Source organism: Engystomops pustulosus, chromosome 11 (assembly GCF_040894005.1).
Source record: "Engystomops pustulosus chromosome 11, aEngPut4.maternal, whole genome shotgun sequence".
Lineage (NCBI taxonomy): Eukaryota > Metazoa > Chordata > Amphibia > Anura > Leptodactylidae > Engystomops > Engystomops pustulosus.
The window spans coordinates 3,038,553-3,063,135 of record NC_092421.1 but is presented as its reverse complement, the minus strand read 5'-3'; the positions used below and the strand labels follow the sequence as shown (position 1 = coordinate 3,063,135).

The window sequence follows — 24,583 nt, the reverse complement described above, 5'->3', positions numbered from 1 at the left end:
AATAAGCCCCAATGTGAGCCCCCCACAGCGGGTGTCTGCCCCATGTGGGTGAGTGTTTGCTTCAGACAACTTTCCCTTTCCATGAGGTTTGTTATTCCCGATACAAGAATAATTGTCCTTACAAATAAAAAAATGAGAAGTTTAAGTTTAAAAAAATAATTAGAAAACTTCAAAAAAGAAACAAAATGTAACAAGGAGAAGGAGGAAACTATGAGAGACGGCAGGTGAGTACTCGGCCACCTACCGTGTGACGCGTCATGCCGGGCGCAGTGCATGCTGGGAGCCGGTATCTCGGTTCCGGGTCGGGCAGGACGGAACCATGGTGGTTCTGAAAGGAGTCCCGTCAGTGCTGTCCCCGGAGCTGCTCTATGTCCTGGCACGGATGGGGCACGGGGATGAGATCGGTGAGTGAGCGGCCGGTGCGGTACCGCAGGGTTACTGGCGGTATCATTGTAATAACGCGCTTATGCTGAGACCTGACAGGTTATAACAGCCCTGCCCCGGGGGCAACAAGAGGGGTAAAAGAGAAAGGAACCGGGACTATGGGGGCAAAGGGAAGAGGCCCAAATCTTAAAGGGATTGTCCACTGTCCACAAATAATTGTTATAGTTTGTGTAATGAAATGTTACACTTTCCCAATGTACTTCCTGTATCAATTCCTCCTTGTTTTCTAGATCTCTGCTTGCTGTCATTATATAGGAAGCTTCTATGTTTGCGTCCGGTGGACAGGAATCAGTCCCTGGTCATGTGATGTCACACGGGTGCACGGCTCCTTATTACACACGGCCCTGACGACTGCCTGGGATAGTGAGGGGGGCGTTCTGAACACGTTTTTGGGCCGGTTTCCCCCAATTATGATAATGGAGAAAAAAAATGGACAAACAGACTGCTTAAAAAAAACAGGTTCAAAACGGCACACGTGCCCCTGGCCTAAGAGTGAGGCCACGCGTCGCGCTTTTGCCCCGTTTCAGTCTGCGTTTTTGTAAGTTTACCGTGTGTTTGGCGACTTTGAACTTGTTTATCTTCATTTCAAGCGTAAGCAGCTGTATATAGATCAAATGCCGCCAAACACACGGTAAACGTACAAAAACACACTAAAGACGGGCCAAAACGTGGCGAGTGGCATCACCCTTAGGAGCCGTGCACCCGTGGGACATCACACGATCATGGACAGATTTCTGTCCACTGGAAAAAAAAAATGATGAAGCTTCCCTACACTGACAGCAAGCGGAGATCTAGACACCCAGAGGAATTCATACAGAAAATATACTGGGACAATGGAAAACAAACAATATCCATTATATGCTGAAAGTGGACGACCCCTTTAAGGACGTGGGACTTTTTTTTCGTTTTCTCCTGCTCAGATTTTAAAAAGACATAACTTTTTTTTAATTTTTTCCCTGACATGAGCAAAAGAGAGCGTGGGGTTTTTTTTTTTTTTTTTTTTTTTTTTGCGATAAGATTGATATTTTCCATGGGGTTCATTTTTAAGGCAGATAAGAAAAAAAATAATGAATCAAATTTATTAACATTTTCTTACCGCAGAACAATCAGTGGTGGATTCATTGTCACACGACTAGGCCCCCCCCCCCCCCCCCAGCGTCCAAACCAACCTTGTGCCCCAAGGCCTAATCTCTGCCCGACAACACCCCTGCAGCCCATACTGGCCCCCCTTTAGTGAAATGTGGACTGCAGGCCCCCCCTGTAATGAAATGTGGACTGCAGGCCCCCCCTGTAATGAAATGTGGACTGCAGAGCCCCCCTTTAAGGAAATGTCGACTGCAGGGCCCCCCTTTAGTGAAATGTGGACTGCAAAGCCCCCCTCAAGGAAATGTGGACTGCAGGGCCCCCCTTTAATGAAATGTGGACTGCAGGCCCCCCCTTTAATGAAATGTGGACTGCAGGCCCCCCCTTTAATGAAATGTGGACTGCAGGCCCCCCCTTTAATGAAATGTGGACTGCAGGCCCCCCCTTTAATGAAATGTGGACTGCAGGCCCCCCCTTTAATGAAATGTGGACTGCAGGCCCCCCCTTTAATGAAATGTGGACTGCAGGCCCCCCCTTTAATGAAATGTGGACTGCAGAGCCCCCCTTTAAGGAAATGTCGACCGCAGGCCCCCCCTTTAAGGAAATGTCGACTGCAGGGCCCCCCTTTAGTGAAATGTGGACTGCAAAGCCCCCCTCAAGGAAATGTGGACTGCAGGGCCCCCCTTTAATGAAATGTGGACTGCAGGCCCCCCCTTTAATGAAATGTGGACTGCAGGCCCCCCCTTTAATGAAATGTGGACTGCAGGCCCCCCCTTTAATGAAATGTGGACTGCAGGCCCCCCCTTTAATGAAATGTGGACTGCAGGCCCCCCCTTTAATGAAATGTGGACTGCAGGCCCCCCCTTTAATGAAATGTGGACTGCAGGCCCCCCCTTTAATGAAATGTGGACTGCAGGCCCCCCCTTTAATGAAATGTGGACTGCAGAGCCCCCCTTTAATGAAATGTGGACTGCAGAGCCCCCCTTTAAGGAAATGTCGACCGCAGGCCCCCCCTTTAAGGAAATGTCGACTGCAGGGCCCCCCTTTAGTGAAATGTGGACTGCAAAGCCCCCCTCAAGGAAATGTGGACTGCAGGGCCCCCCTTTAATGAAATGTGGACTGCAGGCCCCCCCTTTAATGAAATGTGGACTGCAGGCCCCCCCTTTAATGAAATGTGGACTGCAGGGCCCCCCTTTAATGAAATGTGGACTGCAGGCCCCCCCTTTAATGAAATGTGGACTGCAGGCCCCCCCTTTAATGAAATGTGGACTGCAGGCCCCCCCTTTAATGAAATGTGGACTGCAGAGCCCCCCTTTAAGGAAATGTCGACTGCAGAGCCCCCCTTTAAGGAAATGTCGACTGCAGAGCCCCCCTTTAAGGAAATGTCGACTGCAGAGCCCCCCTTTAAGGAAATGTCGACTGCAGAGCCCCCCTTTAAGGAAATGTCGACTGCAGAGCCCCCCTTTAAGGAAATGTCGACTGCAGAGCCCCCCTTTAAGGAAATGTCGACTGCAGAGCCCCCCTTTAAGGAAATGTCGACTGCAGAGCCCCCCTTTAAGGAAATGTCGACTGCAGAGCCCCCCTTTAAGGAAATGTCGACTGCAGAGCCCCCCTTTAAGGAAATGTCGACTGCAGAGCCCCCCTTTAAGGAAATGTCGACTGCAGAGCCCCCCTTTAGTGAAATGTGGACTGCAAAGCCCCCTCAAGGAAATGTGGACTGCAGGGCCCCCCTTTAATGAAATGTCGACTGCAGAGCCCCCCTTTAATGAAATGTGGACTGCAGGCCCCCCCTTTAATGAAATGTGGATTGCAGGCCCCCCCTTTAATGAAATGTGGACTGCAGGCCCCCCTTTAAGGAAATGTCGACTGCAGAGCCCCCCTTTAAGGAAATGTCGACTGCAGAGCCCCCCTTTAAGGAAATGTCGACTGCAGAGCCCCCCTTTAAGGAAATGTCGACTGCAGAGCCCCCCTTTAAGGAAATGTCGACTGCAGAGCCCCCCTTTAAGGAAATGTCGACTGCAGAGCCCCCCTTTAAGGAAATGTCGACTGCAGAGCCCCCCTTTAAGGAAATGTCGACTGCAGAGCCCCCCTTTAAGGAAATGTCGACTGCAGAGCCCCCCTTTAAGGAAATGTCGACTGCAGAGCCCCCCTTTAAGGAAATGTCGACTGCAGAGCCCCCCTTTAAGGAAATGTCGACTGCAGAGCCCCCCTTTAAGGAAATGTCGACTGCAGAGCCCCCCTTTAAGGAAATGTCGACTGCAGAGCCCCCCTTTAAGGAAATGTCGACTGCAGAGCCCCCCTTTAAGGAAATGTCGACTGCAGAGCCCCCCTTTAAGGAAATGTCGACTGCAGAGCCCCCCTTTAAGGAAATGTCGACTGCAGAGCCCCCCTTTAAGGAAATGTCGACTGCAGAGCCCCCCTTTAAGGAAATGTCGACTGCAGAGCCCCCCTTTAAGGAAATGTTGAGCGTGTAAGAGAAAAAACCCTTTCTTGGTATCGGCGTATCTGTACAATCAGTAACATTATTGGACCCGCTCGGTGAACACTGTGAAAAAAACTCAGAAAAACGAAATTTTTCATCAAATCCCTTCCAAAAAAATTAAAAAAAAAAGTTGTGTGCACCAAAATGGTCGCACTGAAAACTCAACACATGAAACAATCAGCCCAGACCGGCTCTGTCAACCAAAAAACATTAAAGTTATAAAAGACGGCGATACGAAAACAAAAGAGATTTTCTCTATATTCGTTTTTCTTCAGTAAAAGTGTAAAAATCTCGAAAAAATGTATAAATGAGTTATCAGCGTAATCGTAGTGATCTATAGAATAAAGATAATCTAGTATTTTTTATGGTACGGTGTACGGCCCCTGAAAGGATGCAGAAGAAAAGAAACCAGAGTTTTTACAATTTTTTCTCCTCCATACATTCAAGAGTTAATATAATCTCATCAATTTTTTTTCTTAATTTTTTTTTTTATTATATTTTCACATTCATGACAAATGTCATCAATGTGAACATATACCGTATATACTCGAGTATAAGCCGACCCCAGTATAAGCCGAGGCCCCTAATTTTACCACAAAAACCTGATTAAACCTATTTTTTTTTTACTCGAGTATAAGCCGAGTTTGGGTTTTCAGCACATTTTTTTTGTGCAGAAAAACTAGGCTTATACTCGAGTATATGTGGTAATCAACAAAATTGTTTTTAAGAATACAATAAAGGTTACATTGTATTACACTCACAACTTTTTTCTTTTCCTATCCTCCCCCCTCCCCCTTCTTTTGATACACGGCCACTGAGCCACCATAACCCTTTTTGCGGCTCTTCGTTTTATGGGCCTCCTTTTTATGGACCGAAGCCCAGAATTGAACAGCATATTCCAGGTGAGGCCAAACCAATGCCTTGTGCAGTGGGAATATCACATCCTTATCCCAAGAGTCCAGACCACGGCTGATACATCCATTGAGGGTCTCCTGTCGAACCAAGGCAGAGGTAGGGTCCCCCTCATGGTCTGGGGTGGAATGGGCAGACTGTATCTAACAATAGAGATCCATTGAGACTCCACGTCCACTCCGGCCAATTTAAGAAAGGAAGTCTGAAAGTGGAGAAGACCGGGTTATGATCTAACAGGAGAATGTTACCAGTGGAGCTAGAGGTGATCCGCAGAGCCAGGATGTCGTCCAACCTGCTAAGTCTATCTGAGGGATGTTGCATCCACCGTGTATCACGTAATTGGAGATACAAAGGGCTTGTCTCAACTTCTCCAATGTAGATTAGGCTATGCTGTGTCTGTCCAATGAGTTATCCCATTCCAGAGCCAGAGTTACATGAAGTGCTTCACACCACATGAACAAGGGGAGGACATCGTCCAAAAATTGGAGCAAAAAGGGCACCTGACTTTGATTGGGCACCTACACATTAACAATGGTAAAATGATGGAGAAGAATAAACCCTTCCTGGGGTCTACTGTACAGTCCACTTGTGTATAAGGTGCTGGTTTATGGATGGCAATGGCCACTCCTTGGGTGCAGGCTTGGGGGTTGTTGTCATATTACCAAGAAGTGTAACCCTTATGTTTGATGGTAGGAGCATGAGCCACTTATAAGCCTAGAACATGAACCCTGTGATGGTGGAGAAGCTGAGCCCTCTTGGGGGAGTTCAGTCCCTGGGTGTTGAAGTCCGCCATAGGTAGGTAGGAAGGCTGCAACCGTCAGTCTCCATTTGCCCAGCAGCTGTGTGAGTAGGGAGGGAAGAGATGAATAGTAGAGATAGAAAAGGAGGGGAGAGAGGAAAGAGCAGACAAAAAGCAGATCCCAAAGCTAGTGAATTGGGGTCAGGCAGCCCGAATGCCCGATGGTCCCTGTCAGTATTGATGTTGGTGCTTAGTGGTTGTCCATGAATGTTGTTGAAAAAAGCAGTAACAGTAGAGAGAAGGGAGGCAGCCGGGACAGATTCAGGGAGACCTTTGATACGGGGGTTGCTGCGTCTGCTCCAATTTTCTATATCGACCATATGTTGTTGCATGGCAAGCGGCTGCATTTGGTGGAGTTGTGCAGTGTCCCGAAGGGCCACTAGGTTTGAGGAAGTAGAAGAGTGTGTGTGATCTAGGTCATTCACTCCAGCGGATAGGAAGGTGATATATGAACGCATACCGGCAATCTCTCGCCTGCAGTCCGCTGGGATCTGAGAGGCAAAACTGAACATGTCCTCCTTAGGAGGCAATGAGGATAGCAGGACCCTGATGTCCTCTACAGTTGTTAGTCTATCTTCTTGAGAGGAGTGAAGAAAGGTGTAGTTGGAAGGTGGCGTCCCACAGGCCAGGAAGCTGGGCACATGAATCGCAGCAAGGACAGGTGGGGTCAGCACCAGGAAGGCATCAAAGGTGGACAATGATGGGGCAGGCCCGCAGGACATCCGTGGCCCTTCAAATGACCCAGGCACAGGAGCTGCCAAGGAGGGCTAGATCTGTGGAGTAGCTGGAGGAAACCCCACTCCCTGCGATTGGTTTTCAGGCTCATCAGTTCCTAGGATCATGGAGGCCCTTGCAGCAGGGTTGGAGGCTTGGAGCAGTAAGCTCCGGGGGGCATTGGAGGGTCCATCATCAGGGACGAAGTGAGGCCCGAGGATATGCTGTGCCCCAGTTCATGTACTCACAGCGGAGTACTCAGGGCGAGGGACAGCTGCCGCTTGTCGGGGCATGGAAGTTACGGCCTGAGGAGGAGGATCTCCGGAGCTTAGAGGCACTCATGCAGCAGGGGAGAGGGACAGCAGGTGTTGTGGGGAGGTAAGCATGTGATCATTATTCATCATTTTTATAAATAAACGCAAAACTTATCATCCAAAATTTGCCACTAAAATGAAGTACAGCATGTGACACAAAAACAGTGTCCAAAAGTTATTACAATATAAAGCAACACAAGTCAGGATACAAAAAATGGGGCTGAGCTTTAAGATATAAACTGGCTACGTTGGTAGAAACCATGGACCATGCCCTCAGAAAACCTGGTTGGTAAAGAAAATAAGCTACGTCTCCAGTAGACCTTAGAGAAGACTAGACAACCAAGTCAAAAAGTATACACCCATAGCCACCTAAAATAGTAAAACCGCTCCCTCAATCCCCCTCTAGCCAATCAAAGAGTAATGATCGACAATTGGAAAGTTTGAAGCATCCCCAGAACTCCTCCTATGTCCTACAACTTCCCAATAGAAGACCAGATTCACATAATATACTCTCCCAGAACTCCTCTCTCTTATACATTCTCATACATATAATTCTTATGAATGGGTAATCCTTGCATACACCTTAAAGCTCTAAATGTGTCAGCTACACGTGCTATGATGACATGCTGAAGTTTTTGATGATTAAAGGGAACCTGTCACCACATTTTTCACAAATACAGTTAATGACAGGTTCCTGTAGAACCCTAGTGTGACATCATTACAGGTCCTTTAGACTCATAAAATTAGCAAATTGTAACCTATGCACATATTTGACCACATAAAAAATCACAGCATGCCTGCATGGACTTCTACTTCTCTCCATGCAGGCTGCTGTGATTTCATGTGATATATGCTTGATGTACAGTTTGCTTATGTTATAAGGCTAAAAGACCTGCGATGAGGTCACATGACATTACTACTGCATGCAGAGAAAGCAAGGGGATGAGCTGCTGGAATCATCCAGAGGAGGCCATGCCCACCGTGACTCGCTATAGACACGCTTGGATGCCAGGTAAAATTATAAAGTTGAGCATATGGGAATCTGAGGGGAATCATTTTTAGCTAAAATAAGGGTGTCCGTTACTTACTAGGGCTCTATGGGAACCTGTCACTGCCTGTATTTGAGAAAAAAGTGGTGACAGGTTCCCTTTAAAGAAAATAACTTTGGAATTTTGCACACAATAAAGTGTGACCGATATAGGTAAGTACATTGACCCAACATAAAGGCATTACATATACGGCACTTCATGACCTACAAGCAGATACATATGACATGCAGTAACCCTTCAGTCCATTGAAAAGAATTTGAAGCTGTACCTGCTTAGTGCACGCATTGTAAAGGAAGTGTTACAGGCTATTACATCCTGTCCATGTAGCAAGTCTGTGGCAATTATCGTATGATCATGGAACTTCCCACTGTAACAATCTTGGCTGTAGATACATCTGTACCTGCTGTGGAAATATATAATATGTGCAACAAAATAATAACCATCTATGGAAGAAAAAAAATGTCCATCCTATAAATGTGTCTTTAAACTCATGACTACCATGAAAAGCAAACCTTACATTAAAAGCCCTAATAAAATAGTGAAGGGCCCGGAGTTACATTGCCGTGGAGTTAAAGGGGTTTTCCCATCTGGGCATTTACATTTAATTCATTTGCCATATGTAAACATTTCTTCAATTGGATGTTATAAAAGAAAATGTTCCTGTGTAAAGAATTTCTCATACATGCAGTCATGTTGTCCATTAGAAACGAGATGGCTTCTTTGGATACGACCACCCCACACTTTGGCAGCGGTGGCCAGACATGTGCTATTAAGTCCTATCCGACCGCATTGCCTGAAGGCAATCATTACCACAGGACGGCTGTGGGGCCTTCAGTAACTCCCGGACATTTCATATACAAAAACCTTTTAATTCCTTGTGCAATCCCTCCAGCAGAGGTGGTCGTATCCAAGGACACAGTCTTGTTTCTAAGGGACCATATGACTACATTTATGAGGTAATTTTTTTTTTAAATAACATCTAATTGAAGAAATGTTTATATACGGCAGATTAGTGAGACTGAATGTGACCGCGCAGCCGAGAATAATGCCTTTAATATTCCATATGATTGTGTAAACTTTACTGGTTACAGGTGGAAGGTTACAAATAAATCGGATGGGACTGAATAATTTGGTCAGTTTTGATTCAGTTTTTATTTTTTAGTTCTTGCAGATGCAAATTTCCCTGTGTCCTCCGTAAGCCGCTCTGGACCTGAACTTGTACGAGCCGATGGTAAGTGTTTGAGTTGTGGAAGGCCGGCAGTTTTGGGTGCAGCTTTCAGTAGCGTCTGTGCAGTGGAAGCTTGGAGACCAGTACGAAAGAACAAATTTTGCCCTATTCAATAGTTTGAAGGTTCCCCTGCAGCGCTTCCCACTTTCTCTTTACTAATAGCTCAGTGTTTTTACCCTTTTTCCGATGGGTTATTTCCTAAAATGTCTGCTCCTTCCTGTGCTGCTCCTGCGAAACTGTCAATGCCGCATCATCACTACAGACAGAGAGAGAGGTGATCATAACCTGTTTGTCATCTTCATAACCACTGGGCCCCAGGGGCGTAACCACAGCGGTAGCAGCCATAGCAGCCGCCATGGGGCCCCACAGTGTCAGGGGGCCCCGGCATCTGACCTGACACATTAAAGAATGGAGAATGTGCACCAGTATATACATATTTTGCTGCATATTGTACAGCATATTTATCGGTGCAAAAATGTGTGTAAGAGCGTATAAATGTTTGAGTACACAAATGTGTATATTTACTAAGTGTGTACGGGGCCCCATTCAAACATCTGCTATGGGTCCCTGCCTCTCCTAGTTAAGCCCCTGCTGGGCCCCATACTCAAAAATAATCCCAGAAAACCCCTTTATTTAGAAGTGGGTTGACATTTTGTACATAAAACCAGGCAAAATATGTACAAAAGACACAAAACCAGACTGAACTGGCACAAGTGGAAGGAATACGCTGCCCTGAGCTCTTGCTATTAGTTTTGAGAAGAACTGAACCACAAACTTTGAGGTAAACTTTGGGTTTAGTCAGAAGTTCAGGTTCGGTAACATTTGTGGGCACCGATTATTGGTGGTAACATCTAAAAAGCCTTCGGCAGCATTTAACTCGATGTGACGCTTCCCCAAAGTAGTGACACCTCATGGATATAAATGGCGCTAATGTTCAATGGGTTAACAGCCCCAATTGGTACCAACAGTGATCTCAGGTGTTACCGGCGTGGGTCTGGGTCCTGGACACAATTGTCAAGTTTGGCCAACCACAGCCGGACCTAAACGTCTTTGGGTCTTCTCATCACGAATACAATCTATATGACCTTTTATTTATCACGATCTATACTGCTAAAAAAATGGACGCCGCGTCCACACGGTCAGTTTTTCAGATGCAGTTTTTGATGCCCAAACCAGGAGCGGATTGAAAATAGAGAAGGAGCCACTTCTCTATAAGTCCTCATCCATTATCATCCACACCGGCTTTTGGCTCCAAAAACTGAACGTTTGGCTGCACTCGAACTGCCTGATATTTAGTATTTCTCTTCACTTTTCAATAAATAGGTAAATATTGCACATAGAAGTTTCGTTGGCAATAAAAGATGAAACCATTTTTAATTGTCCCTTGTATCATTTTAACCCACACAATATCAATGATGTTTTCATCCAGGTTTGGGAATTCCGAGACTTCTAGAAGCCATTCTTCAGCTTCTCCCATTAGATACCTATGTCCCAAGTCCAGTAAGTAATAACATATCTGTGTCATATGTGACTGTAATCACATCTTTTCTTTTATTTATTTATTTTACATGGTTCAGTTTAGTTTTCCATTAACTGCCACTTAGGGATTTTGCCTTTTTGTTGTATACATTTCTGGTTATAAAACCAATTAGAAGGGATAAAAATTGATTATATATATAGAGAGATAGAGATATATATAGATATAGATATACGGTAGATATATATATATATAGATATATCAATTTTTATCACTTTTTATACTAATATATATATACAGGCAGTCCCCGAGTTACATACAAGATAGGTTTTGTTCTTAAGTAGAACCAGGATTAACACTAAATCTTCATCACAGACACCTGTGATAACTGTTACAGCTGATTATTGTAGCCTAAGGCTAAAGTACAGGAAATTACCAACATCCAGAGGTCCATCTGTAACTAGGGGTCGTATGTAAGTCGAGTGTTCTTAAGTAGGGCACCGCCTGTATGTATATAATATATATTAACCTCCATAAAGCCAACTTCTTCCAGCTCTGTCTCTATCCTGACCCACCCCTTTAATTTTGTGTTCCTGGAGTCTGATGGTCAATGTGTGACTATAAAGCTTAATAGGTCGACTCCTAAAAAGCGTTCTACAGAGAATAGAAGGGCTGATAAAGATATGACTGCAGTTCTGTTGCAAACATAAGTGTAGGAGGGTGTCATCCAAAATAAGTCTTTCCATAGCTGGACCTTTGGGATTTGTCATGGTACCAGAACCTGACGTTACTAAATGATCCCTTTTTAGACCTTCGGTGTCCTTGTTGTGTGAGGTCACCTCTTCCGCTGTTAATGGGAGAAAAGACCAATCCCAAACCACAAACATGCGCAGAAATACGGGTCCTGCCAGTCAGTGTCTACATAGGGCTGTGGTCGTGTGTATGAACACATAGAAATACATGGGGATGGCCACTTGTCGTTAAAACTAGCGCACACCCCCTAACTACGTTAGTTTGCATTAGGTTGGTGGCACACGTGGCATGTTGAACCCATTTTTAGGCCGTTTTTAAGCAGTCCGTTAAAAACCACATTAGTTTTTTTACCATTTCTGTCCGTTAATTAAGATAATTGGGGAAAACGGTCAAAAATGCATGCGTTTTAAAAACGGACGTTTTTTAACGGACTACTTAAAAACGGCCTAAAAACTGGTTTAAAACGCCACGTGTGTCGCACTCTTCTCGCTCTTGTGAACCAGTTTTCCTATTAGGCCAGATGATTGCAAAACAAAGCGCGCACCATTGTATAAAGCCTTGGGTTTGAGAGTTTGAGTTTCCTATATTTATAATGTATTAAATATTTTTTCATTCCCCTTTTTTAATATAAACTTAGATTTTTTTTTTTCTTGCAGGCAGCGGTAATGGATCTTGTGGATAATGATAAGGTGAAAGGCCTGAAGACTCCTGTGTGGGATGAGTACCAGTCCTTGCTCCTGAAGGCTGGATGTGAGGTCAGTCCTGACATCGTGTTAGCAAATTGTATTTTTCATACATTAAAAATATATATTTTATTAACTTTACCTATTGGGCTGAGGCTGCTTTCACACGTTGCATTGTGTTGTGTTGACATAGTGTTAACAGTCCATTTATGTTGTGTTTGCATTTTTAACAATGTTAACATCAAATTTATGCAAAACAATGTTAGCCTGAACCTAATGTGTACATAGTTTACATTGCATTTAGATATACAGGCCGTCCCCGGGTTACATACAAGATGGGGTCCATAAGTTTGTTCTTAAGTTGAATTTGTATGTAAGTCGAAACTGTATATTTTATAATTGTAGATCCAGACAATTTTTTTTTGCCCCAGTGACAATCGGAGTTTCAAAATTTTTTGCTGTAATGGGACCAAGGATTATCCATAAAACTTCATTACAGACTCCTTACAGCTGATCATTGCAGCCTGGGACTATAGTAACATCCAGAGAGGTCACCAGAGGTCACAGGGGGCAGAGGGGTCCGTCTGTAACTAGGGGTCGTCTGTAAGTCTGGTGTCCTTAAGTAGGGGAGCGCCTGTACAACATTTGAACACAGCTAAAGAGCCTATGCCGGTAGCTTGTTGGGGGGGGGGGAGCTACTTTCCTTCCTCAGCAATATCCTATGTGTTAGTATCTCGTTTGTTACTGTGTCCACTTCCGCTTTTAGATTGTTGCCTAACGTTTTTTTTCTTTTTTTACCTAAACACGTGAACTTACATATTTAAAAGTTAGGAGATCATTTATGCTTAAAGGGAACTTGCCAGGTAAATTAACCCACCCAAGATTGATCAAAACTATGATTAAAAAGCATTGCCCTGATCCTTAAATGGATCCTTTCCGTGGGATAAAAAAATCAGTTTGTAAATTTATATGTAGCTCACCTGATGTGATATTAACCCCTTCCCACACCATGACGTAACTCTACATCCAGTAGTGCCGGCACTAGTAAGTTCTCTTCCTCCAGTAGTGCCGGCACTAGTAAGTTCTCTTCCTCCAGTAGTGCCGGCACTAGTAAGTTCTCTTCCTCCAGTAGTGCCGGCACTAGTAAGATCTCTTCCTCCAGTAGTGCCGGCACTAGTAAGTTCTCTTCATCCAGTAGTGCCGGCACTAGTAAGATCTCTTCATCCAGTAGTGCCGGCACTAGTAAGTTCTCTTCATCCAGTAGTGCCGGCACTAGTAAGTTCTCTTCCTCCAGTAGTGCCGGCACTAGTAAGTTCTCTTCATCCAGTAGTGCCGGCACTAGTAAGTTCTCTTCCTCCAGTAGTGCCGGCACTAGTAAGTTCTCTTCCTCCAGTAGTGCCGGCACTAGTAAGTTCTCTTCCTCCAGTAGTGCCGGCACTAGTAAGCTCTCTTCATCCAGTAGTGCCGGCACCAGTAAGTTCTCTTCCTCCAGTAGTGCCGGCACTTGTAAGTTCTCTCCATCTAGTAGTGCCGGCACTAGTGAGTTCTCTTCCTCCAGTAGTGCCGGCACTAGTAAGTTCTCTTCATCCAGTAGTGCCGGCACTAGTGAGTTCTCTTCCTCCAGTAGTGCCGGCACTAGTAAGCTCTCTTCATCCAGTAGTGCCGGCACTAGTAAGATCTCTTCATCCAGTAGTGCCGGCACTAGTAAGTTCTCTTCCTCCAGTAGTGCCGGCACTAGTAAGTTCTCTTCCTCCAGTAGTGCCGGCACTAGTAAGTTCTCTTCATCCAGTAGTGCCGGCACTAGTAAGTTCTCTTCATCCAGTAGTGCCGGCACTAGTAAGTTCTCTTCCTCCAGTAGGGCCGGCACTAGTAAGTTCTCTTCCTCCAGTAGGGCCGGCACTAGTAAGTTCTCTTCCTCCAGTAGGGCCGGCACTAGTAAGTTCTCTTCATCCAGTAGGGCCGGCACTAGTAAGTTCTCTTCATCCAGTAGTGCCGGCACTAGTAAGTTCTCTTCATCCAGTAGTGCCGGCACTAGTAAGTTCTCTTCCTCCAGTAGTGCCGGCACTAGTAAGTTCTCTTCATCCAGTAGTGCCGGCACTAGTAAGTTCTCTTCATCCAGTAGTGCAGTACACAGTAAGTTCTCTTCATCCTGTAGTGCCGGCACTAGTGAGTTCTCTTCATCAAGTAGTGCGGGCACCAGTAAGTTCTCTTCCTCCAGTAGTGCCGGCACCAGTAAGTCCTCTTCATCCTGTAGTGCCGGCACTAGTAAGTTCTCTTCATCCAGTAGTGCCGACACTAGTAAGTCCTCTTCATCCTGTAGTGCCGGCACTAGTAAGTTCGCTTCATCCAGTAGTGCCGGCACTAGTAAGTTCTCTTCATCCAGTAGTGCAGTACACAGTAAGTTCTCTTCATCCTGTAGTGCCGGCACTAGTGAGTTCTCTTCATCAAGTAGTGCGGGCACCAGTAAGTTCTCTTCCTCCAGTAGTGCCGGCACTAGTAAGTCCTCTTCATCAAGTAGTGCGGGCACCAGTAAGTTCTCTTCCTCCAGTAGTGCAGTACACAGTAAGTTCTCTTCATCCAGTAGTGCCGGCACTAGTAAGTTCTCTTCATCCAGTAGTGCCGGCACTAGTGAGTTCTCTTCATCCTGTAGTGCCGGCACTAGTAAGTTCTCTTCCTCCAGTAGTGCCGGCACTAGTAAGTTCTCTTCCTCCAGTAGTGCCGGCACTAGTAAGTTCTCTTCATCCAGTAGTGCCGGCACTAGTGAGTTCTCTTCATCCAGTAGTGCCGGCACTAGTGAGTTCTCTTCATCCAGTAGTGCCGGCACTAGTGAGTTCTCTTCATCCTGTAGTGCCGGCACTAGTAAGTTCTCTTCCTCCAGTAGTGCCGGCTTGCTGCAGTACACAGCTGTCCCATGGTAAGGCTTGATGGACCAGGGATGCTGTGAAGCTACTGCACATGCCCAGCAGCCGTCCTGATCTAGTGAGTGAGGTACATGTGCACTGCGCATGCACTAGCTATGCACGTTCATGCATTCCCGGCAGATTCAGAGAAGCCTCATTCTAAGCTCCTGCGCGGCTGAAGAGCAGCGGTGGGCGCATCTAGTGATAACAGCGGGCCGTTACTAGGGGGCAGATAAGCCCTATTTACACTGTTATGGGAATAAAGGTCATTTTCTTAAAATGTCAATGCATTGAGGAAATGTTTTTTTTGGGGGGGGCTAACTGTAGTAGGTGAGGTGGGAATACCCCTTTAACTATAAAAAAGCCATATAAATGGGGTATCGGCGTAATCGTGGTGACCCATAGAATAAAGATAACACATTATTTTTATGGTACGGTGAACGTCCGGGGAAAAAATGCTGAAAATATAAACAAGACTTAATGATTTTTTTTTAACCACCTCCAAGAAAGAGTTAATAAAATATGATTATTTGCTATTGAACTCCTGTAAATGATGCTTATTGCTTATAACTTTTAGGTCTTTTACTTTTTTAAAAAGAAAAATACATTTAACCCTAGATCGTCTGATCGTTCCTACCATATACTGCAGTACTTCTGTATTGCAGTATATGGCATTTCTGCACAGTATATGTTACAATGAGCCAATGGCTCATTGTAACGAATCTGTAGAAACCATTCAGCCTCAGGTCTGACGAAGACCCGAGGCTGTCTTGGCAAAAGATTGCCGTCTTTTGAATACTGCTGGCATCAAAAAGGTTAATAGCCACGATCGGTGCTTGCATCGACCGCGGTTACTAGTGGTGGGGGTTTGCTGCAATATGCAGCAAACCCCACATGTGAATGAAGAGGGGTCTCAGCCCGTGAGCCCTCGTCATACACCCCCCGCACCTCATCAAGGGGTTAAACGCTGAGATGGAAATGTGAGCTCCAGTTAATGATCCAGTTCCCACCTTTTCCTTTAATTGTCTGTATCTCTGGTTCTGTAGCTCATGATGGGAACTGAAAGATGAAATTATTGTCTTTGAAAATGTCTTTTTCTAGTTTAAAAAAGCCGAATAAAGTGATACCCTTCCTGAAGTGACACTCTCCTTGCAGCGTCTAAGCAAAATATGACTCGTCTCTCCTTATTTTCACATGACTTTGGAGGAGATTTTTATAGGTAAATTGAAAGATTTCACATAACAGGTCGTAATTCTACTAAAATCAGAAAGACACTTGGCTTACACCGTGGAGGGAGCTTTGTGTGAAAATTTCTCCTCCTTATATGCTATAATAATAGTGATTGTTTGAATTTTTTTTTTAGGCTCCGCTTGAAAAAGTTGAAAGATTTGCTTTCTATGAACGAGCAAAAAATTCTTTTGCTGTGGTGGCCTCCGGGTAAGTGCCCTGTCAGGCTGTTACTGGTGTACAGCAGATAAAGGAAGGGAATCTACCATCAAGTCCTGTCCTGTTTTATATCCAGTAATTCCTGCAATAATGAGAAAAAAGAGTTTTACAAATATGTAAATGATGCTGGGGGGCCCTGGAGATGTCAGTCCTCCGCTCCGGAAAGGGGAGTGCAGTAAAGGCTTGGCATACTCTGGGCAGGGGCTGGCTGGCTATATACTTGGGGGGGGGGGGGGGCTGGCTATGCACTGCAGGGGCTAGCAGACTTTCTACTGGGGGGGTAGAAGGGCTATATAATTGGGGGGGGGGACTGGCTAGCTATATACCTGGGGGGAAGGCGGCTGGTCAGCTTTTTACTGGCTGGAGGCTGTGACCAATGCATTTCCCAACCGAGGCTTATCCTTGAGTCATGAGGTTTTCCCAGGGTTTTTTTGTGGTACCTCGGCTTATACTTGAGTAGATATGGTATTCAATAATAATACACCTATTTCTGGTTGCCATCTGATAGATTATATCATAGAGGTAAGTGTATACCCACCATACCCGCTAGTAATGGAGGCCCCAGAGCAGGCGCTAGTAATGGAGGCCCCAGAGCAGGCGCTAGTAATGGAGGCCCCAGAGCAGGCGCTAGTAATGGAGGCCCCAGAGCAGGCGCTAGTAATGGAGGCCCCAGAGCAGGCGCTAGTAATGGAGGCCCCAGAGCAGGCGCTAGTAATGGAGGCCCCAGAGCAGGCGCTAGTAATGGAGGCCCCAGAGCAGGCGCTAGTAATGGAGGCCCCAGAGCAGGCGCTAGTAATGGAGGCCCCAGAGCAGGCGCTAGTAATGGAGGCCCCAGAGCAGGCGCTAGTAATGGAGGCCCCAGAGCAGGCGCTAGTAATGGAGGCCCCAGAGCAGGCGCTAGTAATGGAGGCCCCCGAGCAGGCGCTAGTAATGGAGGCCCCCGAGCAGGCGCTAGTAATGGAGGCCCCCGAGCAGGCGCTAGTAATGGAGGCCCCCGAGCAGGCGCTAGTAATGGAGGCCCCCGAGCAGGCGCTAGTAATGGAGGCCCCCGAGCAGGCGCTAGTAATGGAGGTCCCCGAGCAGGCGCTAGTAAGACGTATAACCCCCAGAGGAGACACAAAACAATGGGCACCCCAGCTCAGGCAAAAAAAGAGACCTCAATTCTGGAGAAAAATAATGAACAACTAAATACTGACCTGTCGTAGCTCCTTTGTTCCGTGCTTGATGTTCTTCTATACTCAATTTGCTGCTCCGCTTTGGAGTCTGACGCTGGCACATACTGCAGCATCAGGACCCAGAGCAGGATAGGACCCGGGAAAAGTTACTACAGCTGACAAGAAATAAAGCTCTCCGGTCCCTCTCCTTTAGGCCCCTTGCACACAACAGTATAAAGCGTCCGTATACTAGTTGTACACATAGCAGCTACCATACGGCACAATAAGAGTTCATTGCACAGTGCACGCTCTGGTGAGCACACACGGATGTCACTGTATCATGTCGTCACTCTCTGTAGCTGTACATATGGCCCGGCAGCACCTATCCCTATGGGTAAGGGAGGGGTGAGCAGCTACCCTTGTACCTATCCAGCCAAACATGTATTATGTAGGGTACTGGCCTGGGCGTGTGTGTATTGGCTGTGTGTCACAATATTGCATCTCTATTGCTTCCTAATGTAATGTATCTCCGTAATGTAACATTGTTGTTTCTGTGCTTGTCTCAGAGAGAGCGCGCTGTATGGAAACCTTATCCTAAAGAAAGGTGTGATGGATCCCAGTCACCTGGTGTGAACCACGAGAACTCGCTTCAGTCCGGATACCCGGAGGATGTATAGCTCCATATCACAGATCATCTTCTCCTTTCCTTCTCTTTTCTATAATGTCTTCTGGTTATCATCTGTGTGTATGTAAAACCTCTATTTTTACATAATAACATTAAACTGTTCAAACAAAGTGCAGATGATGTCATTGTTAAGATGTGAATTGTTATGCACAAAATATTATGCAATGTCCTGTTTGTCCAATACCCCTAAATACGAGCCAATCAGATCCTGGATTCCAATCTCGGCTAGGATGAGATTCGCTGGGTGCATTCATCGAAAATCTGTTACCATGGTAACGTTTCCATCTATCCTCAAAGGTACCAGCCAGATTCATACAGCAGCAGTGAATATTCTGCAATTGCTTTGCTTGCACTGTACATGTTATACTTTTTGCTTGTATTCAATCTTTGTTGCTTTTCTAAAATTGAACGGTATGTGTTGTATAAGTAGAAGCTTTACTATTCCATGTTAAAGGGCTATTCCTCCCACGAAGACTAGTTTCTTAAATTAGTTTCTTACTCAGAATAATAAAATAACGCATTCCCTAATTCAATGTTCTTAACAAAAACGCAGCATTTCACAGATATAAGTCCAACCTGTCTCTATCAGTCCTGCTGTACACAATTTCAGTTGCCCTTAGACACGACCCTTTAACTTCTGACTTAGGGTTGGGAAAGCCATCTTGGATTTCTGTGTGAGGGCGTGCAGCAGATTTCTCTCTCACTGCCCCTGCACTTGAACCCCGCCCACTGCAGTCCAGGAGGGAGCTCACAGACACTCACTTCCTGCAGGCAAACGCCACATCATAAAGAAGCTGCAAGCTACAGGCAGATAAGTTATATGGGGTAATGGGGGGAGGAAGGCACAGGAGGTCTCATAATGTAAGAGTGCATATATAGCAGAGCTGACAGTGTGTAATAGGCATCTCCTGGATCTCTCCATCTCTGATCTGTCTTATCTCTCTTTCTATGTGCCAGTGTGTTAGTACAATCTCAAATAAAAGTGTATATAAACCCTATACCCTGATAATGTAACTGCACTGTCTGCTAACAGAACAAGAAGTATCTAATGTAACTGCTTAGAGAGTCGCCTTCCACACGCTGGGATTTTGCACTGAGCAGCCTAGGGAGCCATAGGAGCTAAAACAGAAATATAACTGAGTAAAATTGTAAAGTAGGGAGTTAAACTGATCTTTATTATATAAACTATATCATTATATCACTATATAATTATAATATTTATTATATAAACTAGGGGACTGAGATTTGAGAATTTTTTTTTGTGGGAAACCCCCTTTAAAGGACCTCATTGTAGACTTCATTGCTTGAATGAATGACTTCAATGTCTTTTAACTGCCCTATTTCAGGTTCACAGAATCACAAGTCCAATTTCCTTTAATACAACACCAGCTCATTTGCATATGACTTTTAGAGGATTTTTTTTTATAGATAAATGTATAAGTTTGAATATAATAGAGATAATGCCAGAAAAGATATCAAGTCTATCTGGTAGTTTACTGGTGTCCCTTTAAGATTGTGCTCAGTCTTATGTTTTATGACGTTAGACAGGATAATCAGTACTTCTCAGTTTATTTGTTGCAGCAATTAGCCTTTTATCACACATTATATTTATGCAAATTTTGTATAAATCTTATAAATGAACAGTAGATTACAGGTAGGTGGGTTCTTTATATGGCAGCTCTCTCAGTACCCTAGCGCTGATGGTACAGATGATCTCTGTCTTCTTCTGGCTCTCTGTGAATCGCCCGGACCTGCATTCTTAGCTTCTGCACAGGGAAATCTCTTTGGGCGCTGTGATGTGCGTGATGCAGGAGGTCCCGGTCTTCTTCAGCTGAAAGGCATTGACATAACTTGTGTTAGTGAATGTGCCTGCTCTATCCCACATTGGTAGTAGCAGTGATCACACTGATGTTTTTCCAGAAAAGCAATAATACTCCTCGCACGATTTTTTAGGAGTATACGAGGATCAGGGAGAGAAAAGTGTCAAGCGGATAAATCCACATGGGACTTTCTTAAGAAGTAAATCTGCCTGTACAAGCTTCATGATCTCTGGTAGTATGGATCTTCCATGGGATAGGTCCTCCATAATAGATAGGTGAGGATTCCACTGATCATGTGTTTCTGTATGTCTCAGGTACTCGAATCAACACAGAGAAGCTATCCCGAAGAGCAGCACTGTTCTCTGCATAGTGACTAAACTGGCTGTGCTCAGAATAGGAGTGGGAGCTGCAGTAACACAGTAACAAACTCTCACAGAATGAGGCCTCATTCACACTGCCGCATGGGGGATGTATATATACGGCCAATATACGTCCCCCATAGACAGCAATGGGTGCCCGGCGCCCTACGGGAGCGGTATGGTGCAGAACACGTGCGGCACTGTACCGCTCCGTACCCTGTGAAAACATAGGACATGTCCTACCTTTTCATGGCATACGGCGCCGTGTGCCATACATCCCTATGGAGAGGGGTGGGGGTGAGCAGCGCTGTCCCCCCTCCTCCTCTCCCCGCGCGCTGCCATGTGCCCAACGGTAGTGTGAATCCAGCCTTAAACAGTTTTTTGGCTGTGTTCACTGTGTTTAATTAATATGTTGAATAGTATCACAGGCAATAAGAATTTAGCTGTTAGTATAGGTCTGACCCCCCCCCCCCCACTCCCCCCGCCTAATCCAACAAGGATTATCTAAACTAGCTGGAAAGGCTTTCTAACATTTGAAGCAAGGATTTGACCTTTACTACAATATTCAATCTGATTTTTTTTTTTGACCAGGGACACCTGAAGGGATCATATGAGCTAATACATACAATGGGGGAATCTACTACGCCATCATGTTACAAGCCCCATCTCCTATTAGAAGTTTATCTAAAAAGTGGAGGGGGGGGGGGGTAGGCTGCTAATTAGAATGGCGATTTGCTAATAGCTTCCTCTATTTTTTTTATTGAAATCTGATTTTGTATTACTATGGAAGTTATACTTGTTTGTTCCTTAGGAGAGAAAAAAAAACATTTTAAAATTCACACTATGGTTAGGAAGGGAAGTTTGATGCTATCCTACGCACACATTATTACTTAGATATGATTACGTATTCACGTGGGCCACAAACAGGCCGTGTGCCGTTCTTGGTGGTAGGGCTAACGTGGGTATGTCACCTAAAAGAGCGGAAACATGCCGACTGACGGCAACGGCAATTTTAGAGCCGGTCCTATGGGGGCTGTGATCTATCTGCCGTTTGTGCATACAGCTCACGGCCTCGGCACATGATGGCTCTGGGTTATTTTCTCTCCATTTGGTTATTGTTACCTTCTGGCATTTTTATGTCTTGATCAAAGGCCACTGCAACATCGTTCTCCACTGGTGGTTCCACCGCCAATAAACCCAGCTCCCTGTCAGGAGAGAAACACAACTGATCTTAATGTATCATCATCACAACATTCTAAGAAATTGTATAATCTTATGCAGTCTCTTGTCTCATTCCATTTATTTGAGTGTCAAGAAAAAGGTTCCCTGTGGCATACTGTAAAATTGTTACATATCAATATCTTTTACACTAAATAAGAGCTCACAAGTTTCCAAAGTTTTGCCATATAATTAAAGGGAACCTGTCATCAGGGACCTAATTTTCACTAAAGAGGGGTTGAAGAAGCCCTTTACACCTGCAGTGCACATCGGCCTTTCTGCCTTCTCTAAGCATTTGCATTACAATATAATTGTGTGTTTTAACTTACCTGGCTTCCTGAAAAAATCCTCTGTGTAGTCCCAGGGGTTGGGTTTTGGTTTGAATACATTTAAAAAATAACAACTTGTGTGTCCTTCAGGAGGGAGAGGAGAAAAGAAAGTCCAACAGCTGGCACTGCTCACACCAAAATTAGCAAATACATTCTGCAGACCAAAGGCAGAATCAAAGCAGTCCGGGGTGCAAGTCTAATATATGCAGATGAGGCAAAAAAAGAGGGGAAAATACCCTTCTTTATTGCAGTAGAATTCCCGTGAGTGACGCATTTTCCTCTCTTTTTTGCCTAACTTGTGTGTCCTGCCCACTCCTCAGCTCTCAGCCCCCACCTTTGTGCTCCTGTACAGCTCCTCCCTGCCCCACTAATGTCAGCTGACAAGGCTGTGAGCTCAGTTCCTGTGAAGGATCATGAAGATGGGGGCTGAGAGCAGATGAGTGAACAACACAGACAAGTCGCATGTTGTTTTTTGAAATGCATCCAAACCAAAGCCAACCCCTGGAACTAAACAGATGATTTAGTCAGGAAGCCAGGTAAGTTAAAAAACACAATTATATTGTAATTCAAATGCTTAGAGAAAGCAGAAAGGCAGTTGTGCACTGCAGGTGTGATGGGCTTCTGCAACTTATCTTAAAGGAAACCTACCATCTCGGATCTACCTATTAAGATAGATCTGGTCGCAGGTTCCTCTAATAAATGCAATTGTAGCCACTTTTAGGGCTAATTTTTCATTGGCCGATGAGTTAATAGCAAACTACTACTGGTGTGTGGAGTAGCTGACACCAACGGCGCGACTACTCCACGCCCCAGTAGCCTCTGTCGATCCTCCTTCTATGTCTTTTGCGTGCAGCACCTGGCAACGGAAAATAGCCCAAAGTCACAAATGGCCTTTTTTTGCCATTTTGAAAAATATATAAAAATCAATAAAAAGTGGTCAAAAGGTCGTACAATCCTAAAAATAAAAGCATTAAAAGCGTCATCAAAAGTCGCAAAAAATGACACCACCCACAACTCTGTACACCAAAGTATGAAAAAGTTATTAGCGCCAGAAGACGGCAAAATGAAGATTTTTTTTTTTTGTACAGGAGGTTTTAATTTTTGTAAATGTATGAAAACATAAAACTGTACAAATTTGTTATCCCAATAATCGTACAGACCCAAAGATTAAGTAGACCTGTCATTTGTGGCGCACAGTGAAAGACGTAATATCCAAGCCCGCAAGAAAACTGTGCAAATGTGTTTTTGCATCATTTTCACTGCATTCAGAATTTTTTTCTGGCCTCCCACTATACAGCATGGAATATTCAATACCATCACTATGAAGTGCCATTTGAGAAAACAAGCCCACACACAGCTCTTTACATGGAAACATAGAAAAGTTATAGATTTTTGAAGGTGGGGAGTCAAAAATAAAGACGCAAAAACGAAAAAGGGCCACGTCCCTAAGGGGTTAAAGACCGTACACAGGTTAACAGCATTGATACATTAAACAGTAATTATTCTGCTGACTTACACGTCACGTTTCATGGCTCTTTGTCTCTCTTCTCCTGTCAGGACCTAAAAATAAAGAGTATTATCCTTTAGTTTACAATATTAATGCTCAGGGAAAGTAAATTATGCTTTAGTTCTAGATTTATAGCAATGGAATGGGAATGCCCCAGGCGAAAAATCTGTAACGTAATAAAGTAGCAGTGTAGTTTATAAGATTTCATCACATCCCATTAACCATTCAAACAAATTAGCAAGGTAAAAGGCATTTACCTGCTACTGATACTAGTTCGGAATTAAGCCTTTGCAAAGCTTGAGCCTTGCCGTCCCCCATTACAGCAGAAAAGGGGTATTCCGTGTATATGAACGTCTGATACAAAAACCCATAATGCTATAAATAAATTAATATAGCATCAGACACAAAATGGAGATTAAAATTGTTTGATTTTATGATTCACAAAATATTATGGGCTTTCAAAAGTAGGCATCTTGGTGATAACCAAGATGGCCGCCACAGAAAACTACAAGTCTCATGATCCCTCAGCTCTCAGTAACGACTCCCAGTGATGAGGTAATAGACTTTCCTGCTCTGTTATGACTAACATTTACTGAATGTCTGTGTCAGGATTGGTGGCAGCCAAGGTTGCGGTACAGGGTTGTGGTCAGGTACAGGCAGGTTGTCAGGGCAGACAGCAGAGGTCAGAGTCCAGGTCCAGGGTCAGCAACAGGAGATTAAGGCACTCGGTGACCAGGAACAAACGCAGGGAACAAGGAAGCTTTCTCTAGGGCTAATGAGCGCAAAGTTCCGCCAGGAAGTGAAGGAAGCCCTAGGGGGTGGGGACCCGCACGCAGCACAGCCGGAACGGGAGCAGGAGCGTGGAGAGGTGAGTGTGCCTGCTTTATGTTAATATGGTTTTTATGCATCCTCTAATTTTTGTAGGATGTTGCAAAGCTTAGAACTTTAGGTGATATTTTTCACGTTTTCATAAGAATGCTAAATCATACTTTTGAGGGCCCTGCTCACTTCGAGTCACTTTGAGAGGCCTAAATAATAGTAAAATTCCATAAATTACACCATTTTAAAAACTACACCCCTTAACATACATAAAACACATTTTATGAAGTTTGTTAACACTTTAATTGCAAGGATTGTGATGTCAGCTGCATGCTGACATTCTACTATGTGCGCTTCCATCAAGCGGCTGATGTCACGATCCCTATGACGGACTGCGCGGGGACACGG

At 44.7% G+C, this 24,583-nt stretch overlaps 1 protein-coding gene across 2 annotated transcripts; it reads left to right on the top strand.

The window, feature by feature from the left end:
* The first annotated feature begins 238 nt into the window (after positions 1-238).
* Positions 239-18,233, top strand: FUOM (fucose mutarotase). 2 transcript variants are annotated; one of them, XM_072129281.1, is made up of 6 exons: positions 242-404; positions 8,960-9,028; positions 10,455-10,525; positions 11,912-12,010; positions 16,202-16,275; positions 18,005-18,233. In XM_072129281.1, exons 1-6 carry the CDS (start codon positions 320-322, stop codon positions 18,069-18,071), a joined length of 465 nt encoding a protein of 154 aa, XP_071985382.1. In that variant the 5' UTR covers positions 242-319; the 3' UTR covers positions 18,072-18,233. The 2 variants fall into 2 exon arrangements, with proteins under 2 accessions (XP_071985383.1, XP_071985382.1); XM_072129282.1 differs by lacking the exon at positions 16,202-16,275 and having other exon boundaries at positions 239-404.
* Positions 18,234-24,583: the final 6,350 nt, after the last annotated feature.

Coding starts and splice junctions, on each gene's coding strand:
- FUOM (XM_072129281.1), top strand. CDS start 320: ATGGTGGTTCTGAAAGGAGTCCCGTCAGTGCTGTCCCCGGAGCTGCTC. Junction 405..8,959: donor GGGGCACGGGGATGAGATCG/GTGAGTGAGCGG, acceptor TTTATTTTTTAG/TTCTTGCAGATGCAAATTTC. Junction 12,011..16,201: donor TCCTGAAGGCTGGATGTGAG/GTCAGTCCTGAC, acceptor TTTTTTTTTTAG/GCTCCGCTTGAAAAAGTTGA.